The following is a 21,044-nucleotide window of genomic DNA, read 5'->3' on the forward strand; positions in this document are numbered from 1 at the left end:
AGCGCCAGTCACCAAAAGGACTTCTATTTCAGTCCGCGTGTCCTTGTCTTTTCTCTATCTCTGAAGTGATGAGGCAGGGCGAGATAACAGAAACAAACAAGTCACTCTGTTGTGGTGACAAACGCAGTGCCCTTCTTTCAGCTCTTAGTATGCAGAAGCTTCTGTCTGGAGACGTATCAGGAGAGAAACGTTGGCTTGAAGGTGAGCGTGAGTGGCAAACATATAAGCTCTCCTTTTACCCCAGGAATCCTTCTCACTTCCACCTCCTGCTGAAATGTAGATCAGGCGCTATATCTGATTGTGTCTTAGAAATGTTAGGGATATTCTTATGGCATCTCTAGGAAAAACAGAGACATTGTGGAATACTGATGGAAAATCATAACAGGATTTCTTTGAAGAGTTTGAATTACAGAATTAGATATGCATTTTATGTGTCATACATGTAATTTTTCTGAACATATTAATGGCATAACTTTAACAGTGTCAGTGAAACACTCTTGTGTAGTCCTCTGATCTTTACTTTGATTGATGTTTCACGAATATTCATATTCATAATTTTAGAGTTGGCTGATATATAAACAAAAAAAGCATTTTGATTCTACAGCACATATATATCTTGATATTTATATACAGTATTACTCTGAATATGCACACGCACACACACACACACACACACACACACACACACACACACACACACACACACACACACACACATATATATATATATATATATATATATATATATATATATATATATATATATACATATATTTAAAAGAGCTGCTTTTAACATCGACATCATGAATATATTTCTGGGACTAATAATTATACCTGATTCTTTTAAGCAAAAAAGGTTAATTTATACATACAACCCTAATACTAAGGAACACATAAACAACTTAAACTTATAAATGCAATGCACAACTCAAGAGAAAAGTTCTGTCTTAAGTATATGTCTGTCTGTGTCTGTGCAGTTTCTGTCGCAGTGTCTGCTGACTCCATTACAGTTCAAGATTTCTGTTTTAGTTAAAAATGGTCAAAATGTCTACTTGCAGAAATTACATTAAAGTTTTAATGATCAAACCCTAATGAAAAGCCTGATTACATGTCCTTTTTAATATCAATATTTCAAGAGCCAAATGCATGAATCGTAGTATTATATTCATTTGTTCATTAGTTCATTGATTCCTGAGGTGGAGCACTCTAGGGATTTTCAGATTGTTAGAGGACCGCGGAAAGCTCCACTCGCTGTCTCAGTGGGATGGCGTGAACAATGTAATTAAATTCATTAGTGGATTGAAGCAGCCAGCTCCTCCAATCAGACTTTATGAAGTGGTTACAGAAACAATTCACCTCTTGAAGGATGGGAAATGGATTTGTTATGGCAGAAGCCCCTGCAGGGCCAGAAGGACACTTGCTTGAAGAGAGAGCATAGTTTGAGGACCGAATGAACCTGACAGAATGGAGAATACACAACAGTTTGACAAATGACAGCAGAACAGGAAACACATTAGAGAACTGCATGAGAAGCTACAATTTTTACATGAATTGTGGCATTTGCAACTTTGTCAACATACAATTTGTAGGCTTTGTATTTATTTTTTCACACCACAGAGCACTTATTCCATTAAGACCTCATGTGGTGTCCTTGCTCTGCTGGAAATGTGTTGCCCAGGGTTTTCTTTCTTGCTGCAGATGCATTGCTTGCCCAGAGTGTCTAAGCTTGTTGATGACATGACCAAGATTTTGGTATCCTGACAGTGTTTTGTGCTTTTGGGTGTGCCGGATGCTGTGTGATTTGAATGACAAGCAATGTCTTAATGAATTAACATAATGAATTAAAACATAGCCGTATAACTATTTGTGATGTAATTGCTCCTCCACTGTTCTCTTTGTTTTTGTATGCGTGAAATTAGGTCAGTCACAATGTCAAAATGACGAGCACCACTTGTTTAGTATAGGCTATTTATGTGATGCGATCTGGGAAAACCTGTCGGATGTCGTGCTGGGTTGTTTTCAGGAAATTTGAATAAGGTCAATTGTCAATTTTTTGTCAAAATTGAAAATTCATTCAACTATTAATTTAGAACATCTTGAAAATATCTTGGCAAATTTCACTTGTTCAGTGCAAAAAAATAAAAATAAAAATAATAAAGTGCTGCATTGGTGCTTTGTTTTATCACCACAAAAATAGTTAACCCATCAAAATGAACCATGTAACCTATGTAATAAATGTATATCAATGCTCATTTCTCGCCAGTCCTGTGCAAAGTTTTTTTATTATTTTTTTATATATATCGTGAGAATACTATTCGTAATAGTATTAACAGTATAATAAATAACTAGTATTTTATATATACATTGTGACATTGATATTTATCTCATTTATTATTTATTAAACACACACCAGTTATAATGCATTACCATGTAATATTTCACTTTTGCCTTCATTGTCTTTTTCCAGGTGGTGAAAATGATGATCATCGTGGTGGTGACCTTTGCCATCTGCTGGATGCCATACCACGTATATTTCCTCGTTACGGGGTTGAACAAGCAGCTGGTTAGGTGGAAGTTCATTCAGCAGATCTATTTGTCAGTCATGTGGCTTGCCATGAGCTCCACCATGTACAACCCCATTATTTACTGCTGCTTGAACAGCAGGTAAGACTCAACTTAGAGCATGCCACAGGGATTCATGACACAAATGCATTTTGTCATAGCAACATGAGTGTTGTTCCCTCTGTTTATTGCATGAATAGGCCATATCATCCAGTAATGGACATACTTGAGACGTTCCTCTTGTGAATATTACTCATAAATCAATGATTGAAATTAAAGTGTTTTTAATAATCATTCCAAGAAAAGGACAGGTATAGGAAACAGGCTTAATCTGATGCTGTGTGAATTACAATTTTAAGTTCTTAAAACACAGAAAATTTATGAATTCATTAATTAAATTAAAGGGGCCATGAACTGTCATAAAACATAAAAAAAAGGAAAAAAACATAATTAAGAAATAATAGGTTATTTTCTGTCCTGTTTTTAACTCCCCTCATCAGAAAACTCAGTTTGAGTAGGTGTAGCGGATTTTAGACTCAGAAGAAAATTCCAGCTGCTATGATTGGCTAACAGTTGTGTGTGTTTGACAGCCCACATCCTTCATAGATGGACTTTGCTGTGATTTAGTTCAAAGACGCATAAATACTCAGTACATTTTAAATGATCTGTAATAACAGACAAAGCTAAAGTGATCACGCAATTAAAAATAGTTACTCACTCAAATTTGTGTGGTGCAACATTACTGCCAGTTCCAATACAGTAGGCACAGCATCATCTTTTAGTTTCAATCTTCATGAAAATCCTACGTCAAATTGTGCCTTGTTTGTAAACAGATCTGAAGTAAGATGAAGTGAACAAAGGATCTAGTTCTTACTGATGTAGTCTGGCACTTCATAAAAAATAAGGTTAATCAAATAAAGTTATCATTTTGTTTTTGCGTAGACCGGCATTCACCTTTCTTATTTACACTGCATGCATGATTTGGTGGGCGGGGCTAAACAAGCATTGATGTGGAAGCAGGTGTTGATCTTTTTCTACGGAGGCTGTATTTAGACACAAAGTTGCACATTCCACTAGCTTTAGGCTTTAGTACTGTATAAGCTGTTTAACAAGAAAGTTCTGAAATATACAGAATGTTTTTATAGCACAATGACCTCATGTCAAGAGATCAAGGGAATTTGGTTTTCTCAGTTCATATCTACTTTAACGTAACACTATTCCAATCTTTTCCTATCTTTATTTACTCATCTTAATGTCGTTTCAAACATGTATGCGGACATTTTTGTCCCAAGGAACATGTGAATGTTTTTAAAAGTTTTCCTTTCTTGTTTCAAAAGTTATAAAGGTGAGGGTGAATGAATAATGAAAAATGGGTGAACTAGTTCAGTGCAGCGTAACAAATCTTTATTCATCCTGTGTATAGCCGACAGAAAATAAGACATACAGATGTGAATGACAACAGCACAGGGACTATTAGAAAGCCTTTTAGAGTCAATGATTTTTGTCCAAGGATTTAATTAAAGGAATGTTCCTGGTTCAATACAAGTTAAGCTCTATCGACTTCTTCCTTGGTGTATTGCCACAGAAGAAAATTTCGACATTCTTTAGTTTGTTAAAACTAGAAGTTATGTTTAAAGCACATTTACATTGGAAGAGACTGCTCTGATTAAAATGTTCGCTGTTAAAAAGTAAAAAAAAAAAAAAAAAAAAAAAAAAAATACACGACATTTTAATGAGATTAGTGTGATTAAAATATGTTTATATCCAGATTTCAACTCACTTAAAGCCAGTACATCTATTAACCAGAGAAGCACTGTAAAGAAAATACCTCACAAGTATTACATTAGTAATAAAGTCCTACATGCCTAGGATTATTTTTGCTAAATGATCTATAGTGAATATTTAGAATTTATTTAAGATTAAAGACATTAGGTCTGTCCACTTAGACATGTTCAATAAAATGCACATTTTATTTTTTTTATTTCATGGCTATACAAAATCATTGACATTAGAAACGGTTGTGTCAGGTTTGGTTAAAGGCTTACTGTACCTTACTATGAGAGCTATATAGAAGTCTGTTATATGGCTCCCCATAATGACCTTTACTCAGCGCTGCAGTTTTTTTTTTTTTTTTTTTTGAGCACTCTACCAGTTGTAGCCTGGCAACTGTTGCTATCCACCATTAACGTGATCAGTCTGGGACAGCCATAACATTGACTTTATGTAAATGCACCACAGATGGAATACATGGCTAAAATGCAAGACTGAATGATAAATAATCCACATCTATTTTCTTCAGGTCCCATTTGGCTCAGTTCAAAATGACCAGTACTGGAGCATGACAATTTGCAACCATATGCTATCCAATAACCAGAAAATCATTATCAAAGAGTTGAATACAACGAAAAAAAAAAAAAGACTCTGATATCTAACCTGTGATATTGGTTTTCTCTTTGTCCTGTGCAGTACTTGGACTTCACAAATTTATCGTGTTTAATGGCTTTTGGCCATTTGCAAAGATTTTTTCTTACCATTTTCATTCTTATGAAAGCCTGTTTGCACATCAGGGTAAAAAAATAATATAAAAATAAAAAAGGTAATTGTAAAATAAAGTTTGAAATAACAAACACTGTGTTAAAATTTGTAGTTGCAACATATAAAAGTGAAAGAAATAAAATCATGCATTAAGGCCCCACTTAAAAATAAATATACTAAAATGCATTTGAAATGCATTCATCTCATCCTTAGTATATTACAAATACATGTATATTTTTATGTATGTAATAAAAATACCCTACAAGTGTATCTTTAGTATGCTAAACTGGTATCCTTAAAGTCTGTTAAACTACAACAACTAATTGTGTACTTAATGCATTGTAGTTGTGAGGAAGTAGGTCTGAGGTCCAACTAAAGATATATTAAAATATATGTCTTAAGCCACTGGGGTATATTTTAGCAATAGTCAAAAAAACAAAAAAAAAAACAACAAAAAAAAAACACATTGTATGGGTCAAAATTATACATTTTTCTTTCATGCCAAAAATCATTAGGATGTTTTAGGTTTATTAAGAAATGTGCATTATGCACATTATAATTTCCATATCAGTAAGTCTCAAGCGATGTGTCAGTAAATATTTTTTAGAGATTTTAACTAATGAAATAACTGTATTTTTAATATATTATTGCATTTTTGCCCATAGATTTGTTCAGTTTTTCATCTGGTTTGTATATGTCCTTGTCTGTGCTCAGGTTTCGGGCCGGCTTCAAACGGGTTTTCCGCTGGTGCCCTTTTGTGCGGGTGTCAGACTATGACGAGCTTGAGCTGCGGGCCATGCGGCATAAAGTAGCGCGCCAGAGCAGCATGTACACACTCTCACGAATAGAGAGCACCATCGTAGCTGTGTGTGACCCCTCAGAGCCAACCGGTCACCTAGGCCGAAAGAGCCTTCACCACCACCAGCACAACGGCTGCTCCAACCCTAACAAGAGCAAAGAAGTGACGTATATGCCGAGCGACCTGAAGGAGGAATTCTGCTGAGATGGACTTTGACGTAAGATTTGTGCTGAAGTATCAAAAACAGCCGTTTTAACAAAGCCTCATTCTGTAAATGGGAAGGAGGTGATAAGAATTGAAAAGTAGACTGTTTATTTGTCATATCATTAATTGAAAATGCAAGTGTATAACACATAAACAGCATCCTGATACAGTAATGTTTTGTGGCGTATGTCTGGTGCGCTATGCCTTAAAAAAAATTTGAGTCACCCCCAGCACTCATCACCACAAAGACCAATATTGTCCAGCATCTGAGGAGCACTTTGTCTATAGCAGAAATTGTAGATAGCGGCTGCCCTTTGATGCCAATCAGGTCCTCTTTCATCATGTGGTTAGCAAGGACAGCATGCTACCTGAATGCCAAAGTTTTGATTTCTCCCTGGAGCTGAACGCTCAATTCTTGTTAAAATCTCTCATGTTTGAAAAGGTTGAGACCGATCCTGAGCTGGTAAATAAGCAGGTGTGTTTCCAGCACACGAGCTGCTTGGCTGAATCGTGTAGGGAAATTTGTTAGCTTCATATTCTTTCCTGTTTCATCTAAAACATTTAATGTAATTGATGAGATGGTAAACCAATTGTGCATCATCGTATTAGCATAGCTAAGATCAATTTTGAAATTTGACCTTGTAGACTGCTACTGCACTATATGTATGTACAGTATGGTATATATTTTCTGTTTGCATGGAATAGCTGGATGACTTGTTCATTTGGCAGAGAGCACTGCATGGGATGCTGTATCCCTTTCGTGCAATGCATATTACTTTTCATGACCATTCATTTCCAGTGTGATGAAAGAACCGTCAGTTTTCTTTGTTGTTACTTGGTTTCGTTGGTCTGCTGATCAAATTTTTATTTTTATTTTACAATAACTAGACGCTATATGCTAAATTAAACATGGACAGAGCAAGGTCTTGACAAAATAATGTAGCATGATGCTGTTTGAAATGTTTGCATAATGTGTCTTGGGTTTTTAAAATATAATGTGCAGTCGTATGCATTCGATTGTGCAAAAATGCAGTACATTAAACATTATTACAGCTGAATTTTCAGCATCATTACGCCAGTCTTCAGAGTCACATGATCCTTCAGAAATCATTCTAATATGCTGATTTGCTGCTGTCTGTTGGAAATGTCTTACTGTTGTTTTGATCACTATAATGCATCTTTTATGAATATAACTATTAATTTCTTACTAACATAACATTTTTGGTGATGTAAACTGTTCATAATATACTTCAGTTTCACATTTGCAAATAGTATGCTAGCTGGCACATAATTGAAAAGCTTAAAATTAGTTAACTCTTAATCAAAACGTATACAATGTAAAATTAATCATCTAATGCCTAATCAGCCCAGCTGATTAATCATTTCAACTGACTAGTATGAAATATTATACAGTATTTGATCCAGAACATGGCCAGGATGTAAGATGACTGTGGCTACATCTGCACTCATCTGGATGCATCTTTCAAAGTGCTCTCCATCCACAGCTGTGGGTTTTAGATGCTTGTGATCGGATGAGGCAGAGGGACCACACATAAGTTCTCACTGTATTTATCTGCCACAATCTGTTTATTACCAAATGTATCGCAATCAATCGCCATTAGTTTAAAAATGCAACGGCCTTCATGTTTTGCCACAGGACAGCAAGTGTAATACATTTCCTATCATCTTTGCAGAAATGGAATATGAAGATTGTTCACTGAAACTCTGGCACAAGGCTGGTGTTTTGTTTGTACTGTTCAGTGAAGCTTCCAGCTGAGCAGCAGTGAGGGGTCTGATTTTCCTCAAATTATTTTTGTCTTCTTGTTGTTGATCATTGGGCCGTCCACATTCTGCCCTGGTTAGATTTCGTTTGCTTTCTTCAAAGACAGTAGCCACGGAACAGGCACTGATGTTTCTAGGAAAAAAATATGTATTTTCTAAGAAAGTGAAAAAAAAAAATAACAAAAACATTTCCACACAGATTTCTCAAGGACTACAGTAAATTCGAATTTTTCTTAGTTTAAGTAACGAAAGACTGGAGCAATGGCTTATAGACGTGTGGCTTTGCATGTATCAGTAGTACAAATTTGATTTAGTAAATATAAATGTTAATAAAAGTGTAAACGTAAATATAGTTATAATATATAAGCAGTTATAATTTTTAATAACAATTATTTTATTATTGATGTTGTCATACCTCATTTGTTTGTGGTCTTGTCAAAAAACAAAAACAAAAAAACAAGTAAACCAGGTTGAAGATTTTCCTTAACATGAAGGAATGAATTTCAATACCTGGATGAACCTTACCTTGCTCAGCCTTGGAGTGATGCAAGTGACCCATTTACATTTCTCTCTTATCTTGTCCTTAGGTTGTTTTCCAGGGTTTGTACTTGACTCTCATGAATCATGATAGACTCCACGTCTGTGCTCTTAAGTTAAGCTCTGTGTTACGGGAATCTGGAGGGCTCACATATTTAAACAGGTTAAACACCCCCCCCCCCCACCAATAAATAAATAAATAAATTACAATTCTGTTATGTACTCACCCTTATGTTGTTCCAAACATGTACAGATTGACTTTTATTTTTCTGCAGAACATGAAAGCATATCTGTTATACTTCCTCACAGAATGTTGGTAACAGTGACCATTGACTTCTGTTGTATGAACAATATGTAACTCAAATTATTTACAAAAAGAACATTTGCAGCAACATGAGGGTGAGTAAATGATCCCTAGGTTTGCTGTGTATTATTATAAATTTGCATAGATCAAACACTCAGTGGAGTTTCTCGAGCAGGGTATATATTGTTTTCCTCCATTCTCTTTATTTTACCAATTTAAAAGCAATTATGAGGTAATCCATCACTAATAAACACAAAACAAGATCTATAGCTGGCTTAGCCATAGGCATTGATTGGTAAGGATTGCTTGCCACAAATCTGACTCTTAAGTTGTTCCTTAGAAAACATGTTTGGAGGCCTTGGTATGCTCACCCTCACTGCACCACCTATTGCATTTTTTTTCCATAGTGATGAAAACCAGCTGTGGTCACCCAAACATGTATGCATAAATAACATGCATACTGCATATATTCATCATAATATAGTGATTTGTTTTGTTTTAACAATTGTAATTGTAATGTTTGCATTTTTACAGTTTTTTTTTTTCTGACACCTTGTGTCTTTCTCTTGGTAAGACGTAAGATCAATTAATGTGGGCATTATTAAAGTATGCCAGCCTTTAAGGGAAGAAAACAAAAAACAAATACCTTTTATTATTATTATTATTATTTACAGAAAAAACTATCTGAATCCCTGAAAATATCCTTGATAACACATAAGATTAAGAAATTGATACAAATAATTGTACAAAAGCATCTTTAAAATCTTTAATGTTCATATGTAAAAGTTTTTGGTCAGTAAGATTTATATAATAAAATATACTTTTATTTGTCAAGGAAAAATGTACTTGATAAAAAGTGACAATGGTTCAGAATATTTAAATAATTAAATGTTAAATATTTAATTAAATGAAAATCCTAAAGAAAATAAAAATATTATTGATATTGATGCTGAAATTTCAGCTCTGCCATCACAAGAATAAATTACATAAAAATGTCCAGTTTTATTGTTTTTTGTTTTGTTTTTGTTTTACTGTAAAATTTACTGACCCCGAACATTTGAATGGGAAGTGTACATTTCACTGTATATAATCATTTAAAGAGTCATCAATGAACTGATAAGTCACACTTTTACCTTAATGAATATGGACTACATAACCTATGGACAAATATAGGGTTAATGACTCTCACAGTCACAATATTAAAGAACATTGTCTTTGTCCTTCAATGTTGTTTAAACAAAGCACTTCTGGCATTGTGTAGCCTGGTTTCTTGTCTCATACCAGCTCTCTCAAACTCTTGCATTGTTCTATGTCCTTTTAGTGATTTTCATTGAACCCATTTTCCCCCTTGCATTAGTGTCTATGTTTCAGTGTTAATATGGTTGATGTCTAACATCTTGCATATCAGTAACCTTTAATTTGTGCATAACTGCACTTCTACAAGCCTACAACTGATGTTTTTGTCAATAGGCCAATGCACCTGCCCAGTGAATGTGCTAAGACCATTTGAAAGTATTAACCATGAATGTAGAAAACATCATGGACATGTTTTGACAGTGTTGTACACAGCATTGCTAACAGACTGAACAAAATGTATAAATGATCACCCCATTATCAACTCACATCTGTCTAAAAGAACACTTGCGAATGTATGCGTGTCAAAGCATCGGAGAATGTGCTTATTGCCTTATCACTGTGTTTCTGAAATTCATGTATGTTTATAAGTTAAAAGGCCCATATACTCATAATGGAATACATTCAGCAACTGTACAGTATGTCATAGTTTGTCATGCATTTTGTTGATTCCATTGTGTACAATTTAAAGAGATATACTTCTCTTTTTCTTCTTTTAAATGTTTAATTGTGTTTGATGTCCGAGGCTCAATGGATTTTTGTGAGCCATTCCTATTACAAATGAACACAAGGACATTTGATTTTCTGTGTATACTGTAGTTATGTAAGCAAAACACTCCGTATACTTGTGGATGTTTGTGCTGGTGCGTTCATGTATTATCTAAAACAGTATTATTATATTTAATTAGATAAGCTGCAATTTTATTTTATGTAGGTCTATGATTGTATAGCCTAATCATCAGTCATGTAACTATAAGTTCAACTTTCTGTATAAATTATTGATAGCTTGTGAAGTTAAAAATGTCTGTATGCATTTATTACAAACGTGACACATTTAGCTACACAAGGCACTAATTTATCGAGTCATGTAGATTTACTTGTGGATTATTGTGATTCTGATGGCACTTATTCACTGCAGAGAATATACCAACCCGATCTCACGTCAATTTGTACATATTTTACAAGGTGGCTTATTCGTATGAATTTGTACAACCACACTTGTACAAATTCATAAGATTTTTGCCAAATCGTACGTATTTTACGAGTTGCACAATTCGTATGAATTTGTACGAATGACCTACACCTAACCCCGCCCCTAAACCTAAACGTCACTGGGGCTTAGACAAATAGTATAAAATCATACGAGTGAGGTCGTACAAATTTGTACGAATTAGCCACACTGTAAAATACGTACGTATTGGTCGTGAGATAGCGTTGAATATACTGGTGAGCAAATTATGTAATTTCCCCAAATCAGTTCCGAAGAAGAAACAAACTCAACTATGTCTTAGATGGCCTGAGGATGAGAAATTTTTCAGCAAATGAGGGTAAACTATTCCTTTAAGAATGGATAAAAATGATGGGATGAAGCTATGTGTTACATTGGGCAAGTTTTTACAAATGACTAGCTTTTTTGATAATGGTGTTGTCTGATTTTGCACATAATAGTGCATTTTTTAAATAACTGTAATATTTACTATAGTGTCTCCTTTCTTTTTTTTTTTTTTTTTTTTTTTATATGTTTGGTCAAAAAGCTGTGTACTGCCAATGTTTTTGTTAGATATTCTGACTCTAGTTCAACTATTGTAATTGCCAAATTGTGATTGATGAAAATAAATGTGTTCAAAGGCTTTTAAAATGACAACTGTGAGATTCTAGTCCTCATCGATTGACAGCCCTGTCGAAACAATATTTAGAAAATAAATATTTGGTTCTGCTGTTACTCAAATCAAAATGGCCCAGCTGAGCAGTGTAAAAAAATAATAAAATTAAATAAAGCCCCTCTGGGCTCAACATGTTTATGATTTGTGTTGAAGCTGATGGGGAGGTTTAGTTAACCACTGATCTACACTCGTAGGACTAGATGGAGTACTTTTAAGAATAGTTCAGCATCAGTCATGTGTGCACAGGATTTTTATTAAATCCGGTGTAACTCAAATGAGACTAATCCCCAACCTCCCGATAACACTTGGTGTATCTCTTTCCCACTCTGAGATACTCCCTGCTTTCTTGCTCTATTGGAAATGGAATGTTCCCACACTAAAATTATGTGCGTTTACCAGTGCACACCAAATAGTGAGCTTAAAAAATCTTAAAGCCAACATCATTTAACACAAGGAACCATCACAAACTGCAAGAATAAATCTTTATATGAAATGGTTACTGGTTAATCTACGAGGCTCAATTTCAGAGACCCTGTAGATACTTATGAATACTGAAGGGCTAAACCTTAGCACAGCATTTCTGTCTTTATCATACATTTCTATATGAGAGTAGAACTTACTTACTAATAAAAAGGTAAAAAGAATGAGTTAAGCAAAGGTAAAATAGAAATGCTCTGTGCAAAACATGCAGCATAATTCAAACCCCTCTAAAATAAGCTAAATTATTTTAGGCAGAATTTAATTGATGCACAGTCATACAGTCACAAAGAAAATAAAAACTAACAATGGTTTTATTTCAGTAAAAGTGTAGTAACCATGGTTTTGTGGCGTATTGATTACTGTTTGTATAACCACAGTTTTAATACATATTATGTAAACCATGGTTAAAATATGGTTAGTGTGGCAAAACCATGGTTAAACTATAATAACCATGGTTTTTGGTTTTATAAAATCATAGTTAATTTTCAAAGGTACAGTCATAAAGAAATTGGTCTCCAACAGCATGGTTGCGCACATGGTTATTAATAACACCAACTATTGGGCTGTTACTTTAAATAGCTTCTGAAAGAAGTATTCTAATAAAACAGCAGAATTTGAATGTGGAAACAAAACAACCATGAATAAGCGAGGATATGCCAGAGTTACAGTTTGCTGACGAAATTACAAATTTTCGTATACACCAACAAAATGCAGTATATCAAGTGGGGATATGAGCAAACTCATCCACTCTTGTGACCAACACAGAACAGTGATAAAAGCTGAGTGAAGCTCATGTGGAAATGGATAAATAAAATGTATTTGCTGCAAGGCACAATATAGTAAAGGATATAAACGCTCAAGGGCCACTACAAGTTGAAGGTGCATCTTGCTGTTTGCCTGAGTTGTTTGATCTCCAACTTAGACACTTTACAAGAGCTTGATCAGTTTGTCCTTAGGCCAAAATTGATTTACAGCATACAGCATTATACTTTCTGAACATGCCCTGAAACTGCACATCTGGCGCAGTAAGACTCAGGATGTGTCAGTTTTGCAGTGGCCAGCAGCCATAGAGACACAACAAATAGAGATGCCTTATCTGCACTGTGTGAGAGCTGTTACTAATCAATGGAGGAATGTACAAAAGGAACACGAGTGTGTGAAACACTCCCACAAGGCATTTCTCTCCTTACAGGAAATGACTCAACTGGGGCACCTGATTCACTGTGCCTCTATTTCTCCTCTTTTATTTCCTTACTACATTTTGTGCATAATAATGCCCGATCTGTGGTCATTTTTTGGTAGGTATGCCTGGTTTGCAGTCACACACACATATTTCACTGACAGAAATCGCAGTCCTTCATTTTTAGAGAGAGTTTGTGATTTCTGTATTTATAATCTTGCTTGTGATATGACACATTAGATAGTTAAGCAACTGGGTAAATTAAACTAGATTAGTATGATTTGGGCCAAGACCATAAACATGTCTTAATTATTTGGGGGGATTTTTGGCAGGTTATTGTCCCTTTATTTTAAGAAATTAAAGAAATAAAGGAATTAAAATGACAAAAATAATTACTTTTAAAATATTGAAACAATTTAAATAAATACATTTATTCAGTTCGTTCGTTTGAAAATGTCAATTTAACAAAATAAATGTTTTTTTTTGTTGTTGTTGTTGCACACAACAGCTTTGTTAAAGTTTGATTTACATGATTAATTATGAATAACATAAAAAAATAAATAAAAAAGTAACAGGGTCTGGTGAGTCATCAGCCACTCTATTTCCAACATCCACTCTATTTCCAACATCCCCATACATGTTGTTAATGTTTGAGGAAAGCCACAGGATCCTAACCCTCAATCTGTCACCTGCTGTTAAACATGACAGGAGACTTATAATGATATAGAGATGTTGATCTTGTGGGATGCATTTGATATGATGATTGTTGTTGTTGCATACTGTATCTCCTTGGTACTACGTAAGCACTTGCTTGGTCACTGTCCATGGTCCTGATGTTATAAACGTCCAGTGGAGCCACAACAAATGGTCCTTGGGATATGATTGCTTGTTGACTGTCTTATACTGTTTTCATTAGAATTGATTAGAAGACATTGCTGAATTGGACCGTTTGGTTTTCATTTTCTCTCACAGAGAAATTATCTCTGTAGAGCTTGTCCTTATAGCCCCTTATTGAGAAATCAGGAACCGAGACACTTTTTCATCATGTCGATGTGATGCATCACCTTCACAGGGATTGATTTTGGACCCACTTTCTCATAGTCCAACAAATCCCACAAATATATGCTTCGGGCAACAAATGCTGAGGGGCTAGAAATGTACCCAGTCTCTCACATCCATGTCATTTTAAATTATGCGCCAAGGGAGCTGGCGTTCACAAATCTCTTTAAAAATGTCAAGGAGACCTCAATTCTGGCTTAAGAAAAGGGGTTCAAATGATGTGAAGTCAGTGAATGCCCAGAAGAGACATTTGGAAATGGGGTCCAGTCACCTTACTGCTCATCAACCACCTGCTTCTACATGCACTTCAGAGTGAGGATCAAATATATTTGATGTCTGTTTCCAGATGTTCCAATATGCAGGGCTGGAGCAGATTCCAACACAACACAAAGCATTGACACAATGCAGCCACAACATTTGAGGTAGTCTGTATGCATAGTAATGCCTGTGCCATCAACCCACCTGTTCTTTTGCACCTGTTATCCTGAAGGTGGGAAAACATCCAACAGTCATGGTGAACATGTTTTGAAGGATTCTATCATGTTACCCAAGCCTAAACACTTTGACGCTTTAATTACTTTCTTATGATGAATTTAATTACATTTAGGCTTTTATTCACATGTAGTGAACATGAACAGAAGCTCAGCCATATTTGCTTGATGCATGAGAACAAATCTTATTGTCTCTAATGGAAGCTCAAACAAGCTGCGCAACACACATGAATGAACCTCATTGGTTTTCACATGTCAAACAAGCATACTTAAGCTTCCATTTGCCATCACCGATGTATGCGTTGATTAATATAAATATGTGAATAAAAGCTAAATTAAATCTGTTCATTATATAAATCAATCAAGTCTTTTCAGAAGTTTGGACTAAACTGCTCATTTCAAATGGATTAGTTTTATCTCTTTATCAACTTTTGTTAGGCCTCAAAGAGGTTCTTATTTTAGTTTTCTTTGCTTATGTAATGGAGCCTCCTTGTTAGTGCGTCCACCTCCAATGCCAGACACCCGGGTTCGAGGCCCACTTGGAGCCAGAGTGAGGTGTGGCCCTGAGGACACAGGAGAAAGGGATTGCATTGGTGCCGTGACCCGGATGGGAGTCAGGTTTTGGGAGATGAGTGTAATGGAGGCCATTAGGTAGGTGGCTGCAGTCATTTAGCCACCTTGTTAGTGCGTCCGCCTCCCATGCCAGGGACCTGGGTTCGAGGCCCACTCGAGCAAGGGCAAGGTGTGGAGGTGAGGACCCGGGAGAGATGGGTTATACTTACAAAAAGTATTCTGGTAGCTTCATAAATTAAGGTTTAACCACCGAAGTCACATGGACTATTTTAATGATGTCCTTATTGATATCCATGTTCTGGGCGTTGAACATGGTACTGTAGTTGCAGAGTCAGAAAGCTCTTGGATTTCAGCAAAAATGTCATAATTTGTGTTACGAAGATGAATAAAGGTCTTATGGGTTTGGAACGACATGAAGGTGAGTAATTAATGACAGAATACAATTTTGGTGAACTATAACTTAAATATACACATTAATATCTAAATGGTGCATATTATTACCTTTTGAAATGGTATAATCTAGTGAGAGTTTTATACCATTTTTTTTTTCTGAGAGTTTATGTATCATTGGTTTTTATTGATTTATTTTCTTAACCTTCTAATGTTTAGTCCAAAAGACAGACTTCTCTCTTCAAAGTATGTCCCAATATGTATGTTCGAACATTACCTTTGAATTATTTTATATATAGGTAAAAATAATATGCAGCACCCTTAAATACCTACAAATACGGAGCCCCGCATATGAAAAATATAAGGCTAAATAGTTTGCACGATTTACTAATTTGTTCCCTTGATGTACTAAAATGTGCAGACGATTACTATAGCATTCCCTCGATTTACTGTTGCGTTCACTCGATTTATAAATTGTGCGCACGATTTACTAATCAGTTCCCTCGATTTGCTAAATCAAGCGAGCGCAATAGTAAATCGAGGGAACGCAATAGTAATCGTGTGCATGTTTTACTAAATTAAGGGAACGACTTAATAAATCGTGCGCACAATTTTTTTTTTTTTTTTTTTTTGCATGTCATGTGCAGGGCTCCGTATACAAACACTGATGATGCCAGGCTTGTCATTGACATCATAAGTTAATTTGACTGCTGTAAATGTAGCACCTGTTAGTGTTGCCATTTTCATACTTCATATGCATTAGCACTCAACTCTGTGTACTAACTGCCTGCAAAATATGACTTTTGAATAATGGTTTTGAGTTATTGTGGCATAACAATATTGCTAGGGTGCTTTGAGTAGCTCATTTGGGGAATAAAATGCAAAAACAATATTACACATCTTAACCAGTTTTCACTTTAACATCCCAGTGTGCAATTTATCATTATGCTTCTGCCACTCGATTTGGGATTAACTGGATTATCACTATTCTTCACACATCTGCAGATAGTCCATTCTTAATATGTTTATAACAATACTAATCAGATGAATGGGCTTCTCACTTGAGCAATCATGTGAATAAGCCATGCTCAGATACTGATATCTGGATCTGTTTGAAGGAATGGCTATGCTTTGTCTTATCTTAAATGCAGAAGCCAGTTCAATATGATGTGGATTATAATAGTAAAAAATATACACCAGGCCTTTGTGTGTCTGTCAGTTAATTTTTTCCAATCAAGCTCTAATTTTGCTGATGTTGATTGGATGAATCCAAGACAGAGTAAGGAGGATGATATTGACCACTCAGACATATGAAAATCAAAATTTCATTATAGCTTCTGTAGAAATAGACTTTAAAGAAATACTTCACATTAAATGAAATACTGCCCTAATAAATAAATAAATAAATAAATAAATAAATAAATATATATATATATATATATATATATATATATATTTTTTTTTTTTTTTTTTTTTTTTTTGTATTTTTTTTTTTTTTTTTAAACCTGTATGACCTTTTCTTCTGCAGAATGTTTCATGTGTCTTTGTCTAAACATTGCAAGTCAGTGGTGTACAAAACAACACTGGAAACACTTGAGATATGTTGTCATTAGAGAAATTGTTTTCCAGAGAAGAAGAAAAAGTCATGTTTGTAACTTTGTGAGTAAATGATGAAAAAGACATGTATTTTATCCTTTTTAAAAAGCCAGCTGCCTTTTGCTTGCTCTATGATGTTACTCTATGATGTTTTTAGAGTTTACAGTTTTTAATTTAGAGCTGTATTAATCCCTTTGAGGCAATTAATTCAGACTTTCGTGTTTTGCTTCACAATCTGTATAAAACAATTAATACACACATACAAATACACCAGATACATGGGGGGTGGGGTGGGGGAGGGGAGTTAAAAGCATAAAATAAAATTATTACATAAATAATGTAAATCAACTACATTTATTACATAAACATATTGCTTCAGACACAAAGGAAAATTTTTACCGATTTGTGGAACATCTAATTGACCTTAAATGTCGCCCAAGGGGCACTCAAAATAATAACTCAAAGGGTGTGTGCAGTCTCCTGTTATTTTATGTGCCATCCTCATTACTCGCGGTTCATAATAAGATGTACTTCGCAAGGGAACACTTAACATTTTTTAGCACATATTAACAATACCTTGCAAACGAGGTTTGTTCTTTGTAGACAATAAGGAAAACCAACAAATAAAGGAAAAGGACATGATACTTTCAATAAATTGAGTATTGAAAGTCCTGAGAATGACTCTCTGTATATTAAATTATTCAGGTTCCTCAGCACAAACAATCTTTTAATGTGACTTTTTAATGATGCATCTGTTCCTAAACACTTGTATTCCACAACTAAATTAACCTGTGTGTCATTAATGACTACCCCTTCGAAGTGCAAGTTTTTTCTTACGAAAATTGATGATCATTTCTTTTGTTTTGACAGATTAAAATCAAATTTCATCCTATTACACCATAAAGTAAAATAATCCAAAACTGGACAATATTCTTGATCTAGATATTACAGCAAAGAAGGAATCACAGAATCACCTGGGCCCGGTTCCCCGATAACGCTCACTCTTAGCGCGCTATCAGTAAAATATAGACTATGAATTAAATTATCAAATGGTCAGTAAAATGTTCACACGATATGTTGTGACGGGTAGATGAACCAGGTATCCCTCGCTAATCATCCACCCTCCTTATCCTGTTGTGCCACTTGTGCCGCTTCTTGACATGGGTTTAACGACTTCTAAAAATTATGCAGTACACTTTATATTAATGGTAAGGTACTTTACAATCAGAATTGATTGGCAAGCAGCTGCAGTTACTTCTGTTTAATGCAGTATTGATTGCCATTGGTTAATGTTTTCAATAAAAAGCAACCTATCTACAATGAACAGAGAGAGTGAGTTAGATACAGAATATGATGGGGAAGCAACGTAAAAAAAGGCACCAAGCCTCTTGTCAGAGAAACTTGAAGTTTTGCTGGACCTTGCCACCAGGTCAGAGATCACACCCCTATGGTCCACTATAACCTGCACGTTTATGGCCGGGTATCCCTTTCGCGATATGTAGGCCTGATCAATCACTGATGGATTGGCGATAGGGATGAGTGTGCCATCCACTAGGATGTAATTCCCAGCATGGCGCAGAAGGGCGTTGGTGGCAGTGTGGACGCACCTCCACACCGAGGTCTTGATTAGGCCGTAGCCCTCTCCCATGACCTCGAAGAAGCTCCCTGTAGCAAAAAAAAAAAAAAAGTAGCGCTGCAAGCAGCTGGCCTTTAGGACTCAAAGCAAAATTCCGCCGCGTTAGCCTGGCAAGCGCAGGTCTGAGAAGGTCCGGCAGCTCCATAATGAGTTGTCTTGGGAGGCATTTTTTTTTTTATATAGCCACGTCAGGCAAAATGTAAATTAAGTTTTGCCGAATAAAAAAATTGACATGGACTAAACGGCTCAGCGTCCGGCTCCCTCTTTGATTCAATACAAGGACACGTTGGATCGCTATATTTGGTGGCTTACTGGACACCACCATGCTTACCCATTTATAGATCTTAGCCATTTAGGGCCAAATTGTTTGCCAGATTTTAATTATCAAAAGTGATTGCCAATTTAAAAGCTTTAATTACATTACAAAATAGCCTATGCTAATTACCACCATATGAGTTCTGATACCACATAAAGACAACTTCATAAATAGGCCTGTATCCATTGCAAATGTATTTTATTATGAGTCTTAAAATTTCCATAACATAAAATCATTGTTGTCATACCATAGTTTGACTTGAACTGCGCTGCGCTGATTTCTATTTTCTAGACATAGTTACAGTGACGGTAATTATGTCTTGAGCTCAAACAACGCTAAGAGAGAGCTTACGAATGGTCCAGACCAACCTTATGAAAGTGTGACTTACAGAAGATATACTTAGTGTACAAACGTGTAAGGTATCGTGCCATAAGGTTAAGAAAGAGGTTAAGGAATAGGTTAAGAACTACTTAGCGATAAGAACGTTTTGGGGAACCGGGCCCTCATATTTTCTGTATATTTTTCCATTTATCATCTCCAGCTCATAAAAGTAAAAAAATCCAGTCTCTAAAAATAATAGAATATTTCCTAAGATCAATCAAAAAAGGATTCGCAAAACAGAAAGTTGAAGTCCTTTAAAGTATGTTCATTTAAGCAATCAATACTTGGAAGCGATCAGCCTGTGGGCTGCTGAGGCACTATTGAGCCTTGAGCTCATCTGTATTTTTTGATCGACTGTTTTTCATCTTTCTCTTGAAAATATCCCATAGATTCCATATGGGATTCAGGTCAGGCATGTTGACTGGCCAGTCGAGCACAGTAATATCATGGTCAGTAAAGCACTTGGAAGTGGTTTTGGCACTTTGGGCAGGTGCTAAGTCCTGCTGGAAAAGGAAATCAGCATCTCCACAAAGCTTGTCAGCAGAAGGAAGCATAAAGTGCTCCAAAATCTCATGGTAGATGGCTGCATTGACTTTAGACTTTAACACCAGATAACAAAATTAACACCAGCAGAAGCCACAGCACCCTAATCATCAATGACTTTTGCAAGGAGACCGTTCCATTATCCTTCTTCTCAAAGTTTCTTTCTGGTTCAATGAAAAAGCTGACTAAATTGACCAAAACATTCTTCAAACATTTTGTTGCAATGTTTTTGAAGTTGTTTACACAATCAAGCTACTAAAATACAATGGAATTTGAACTTAACTTCAACTTTTATTTATTTATATAGCACATTTAATAGCAATGTTGTTTCTTCACAGTTATAATTAAAAAATATAGGTATAAAAGCATATATAAAAACATTGACCATGCCTAGCAAAATTAAGACATGACTACACTCTCTTAGACATACACCTATACACAACTGTATAGTGAGATCAGTATAGACGTAAAAGAGAGAAAAAAAAAAGCTAAATAAAAATAAGTTATTATGTCAATGTCTGATTTGTTCAAAAAGCAGATTCATTCAGTTAGGAAACACCTCCTCAGTGTGTTTCTCAAAGACACAATTACAGTGCTGTAATTGCTGTAGCTTAGTTTTCAACTTTTTTCATTGGTGAAATAGAGCTAAAACAGGCAAT

At 35.3% G+C, this 21,044-nt stretch overlaps 1 protein-coding gene across 1 annotated transcript in view; it reads left to right on the plus strand.

The window, feature by feature from the left end:
• Positions 1–7,173, plus strand: part of LOC113095189 (neuromedin-K receptor-like) — a 34,380-nt gene extending 27,207 nt beyond the window's left edge. Inside the window, exons 4-5 of the mRNA XM_026260825.1 lie at positions 2,468–2,664; positions 5,812–7,173. Of these exons, the coding sequence (XP_026116610.1) occupies positions 2,468–2,664; positions 5,812–6,100 (486 nt within the window). The 3' untranslated portion in view covers positions 6,101–7,173. The remainder of the gene's footprint in view (positions 1–2,467; positions 2,665–5,811) is intronic.
• The last annotated feature ends 13,871 nt before the right edge of the window (positions 7,174–21,044 follow it).

This window comes from Carassius auratus, unplaced genomic scaffold (genome assembly GCF_003368295.1).
Source record: "Carassius auratus strain Wakin unplaced genomic scaffold, ASM336829v1 scaf_tig00215630, whole genome shotgun sequence".
Lineage (NCBI taxonomy): Eukaryota > Metazoa > Chordata > Actinopteri > Cypriniformes > Cyprinidae > Carassius > Carassius auratus.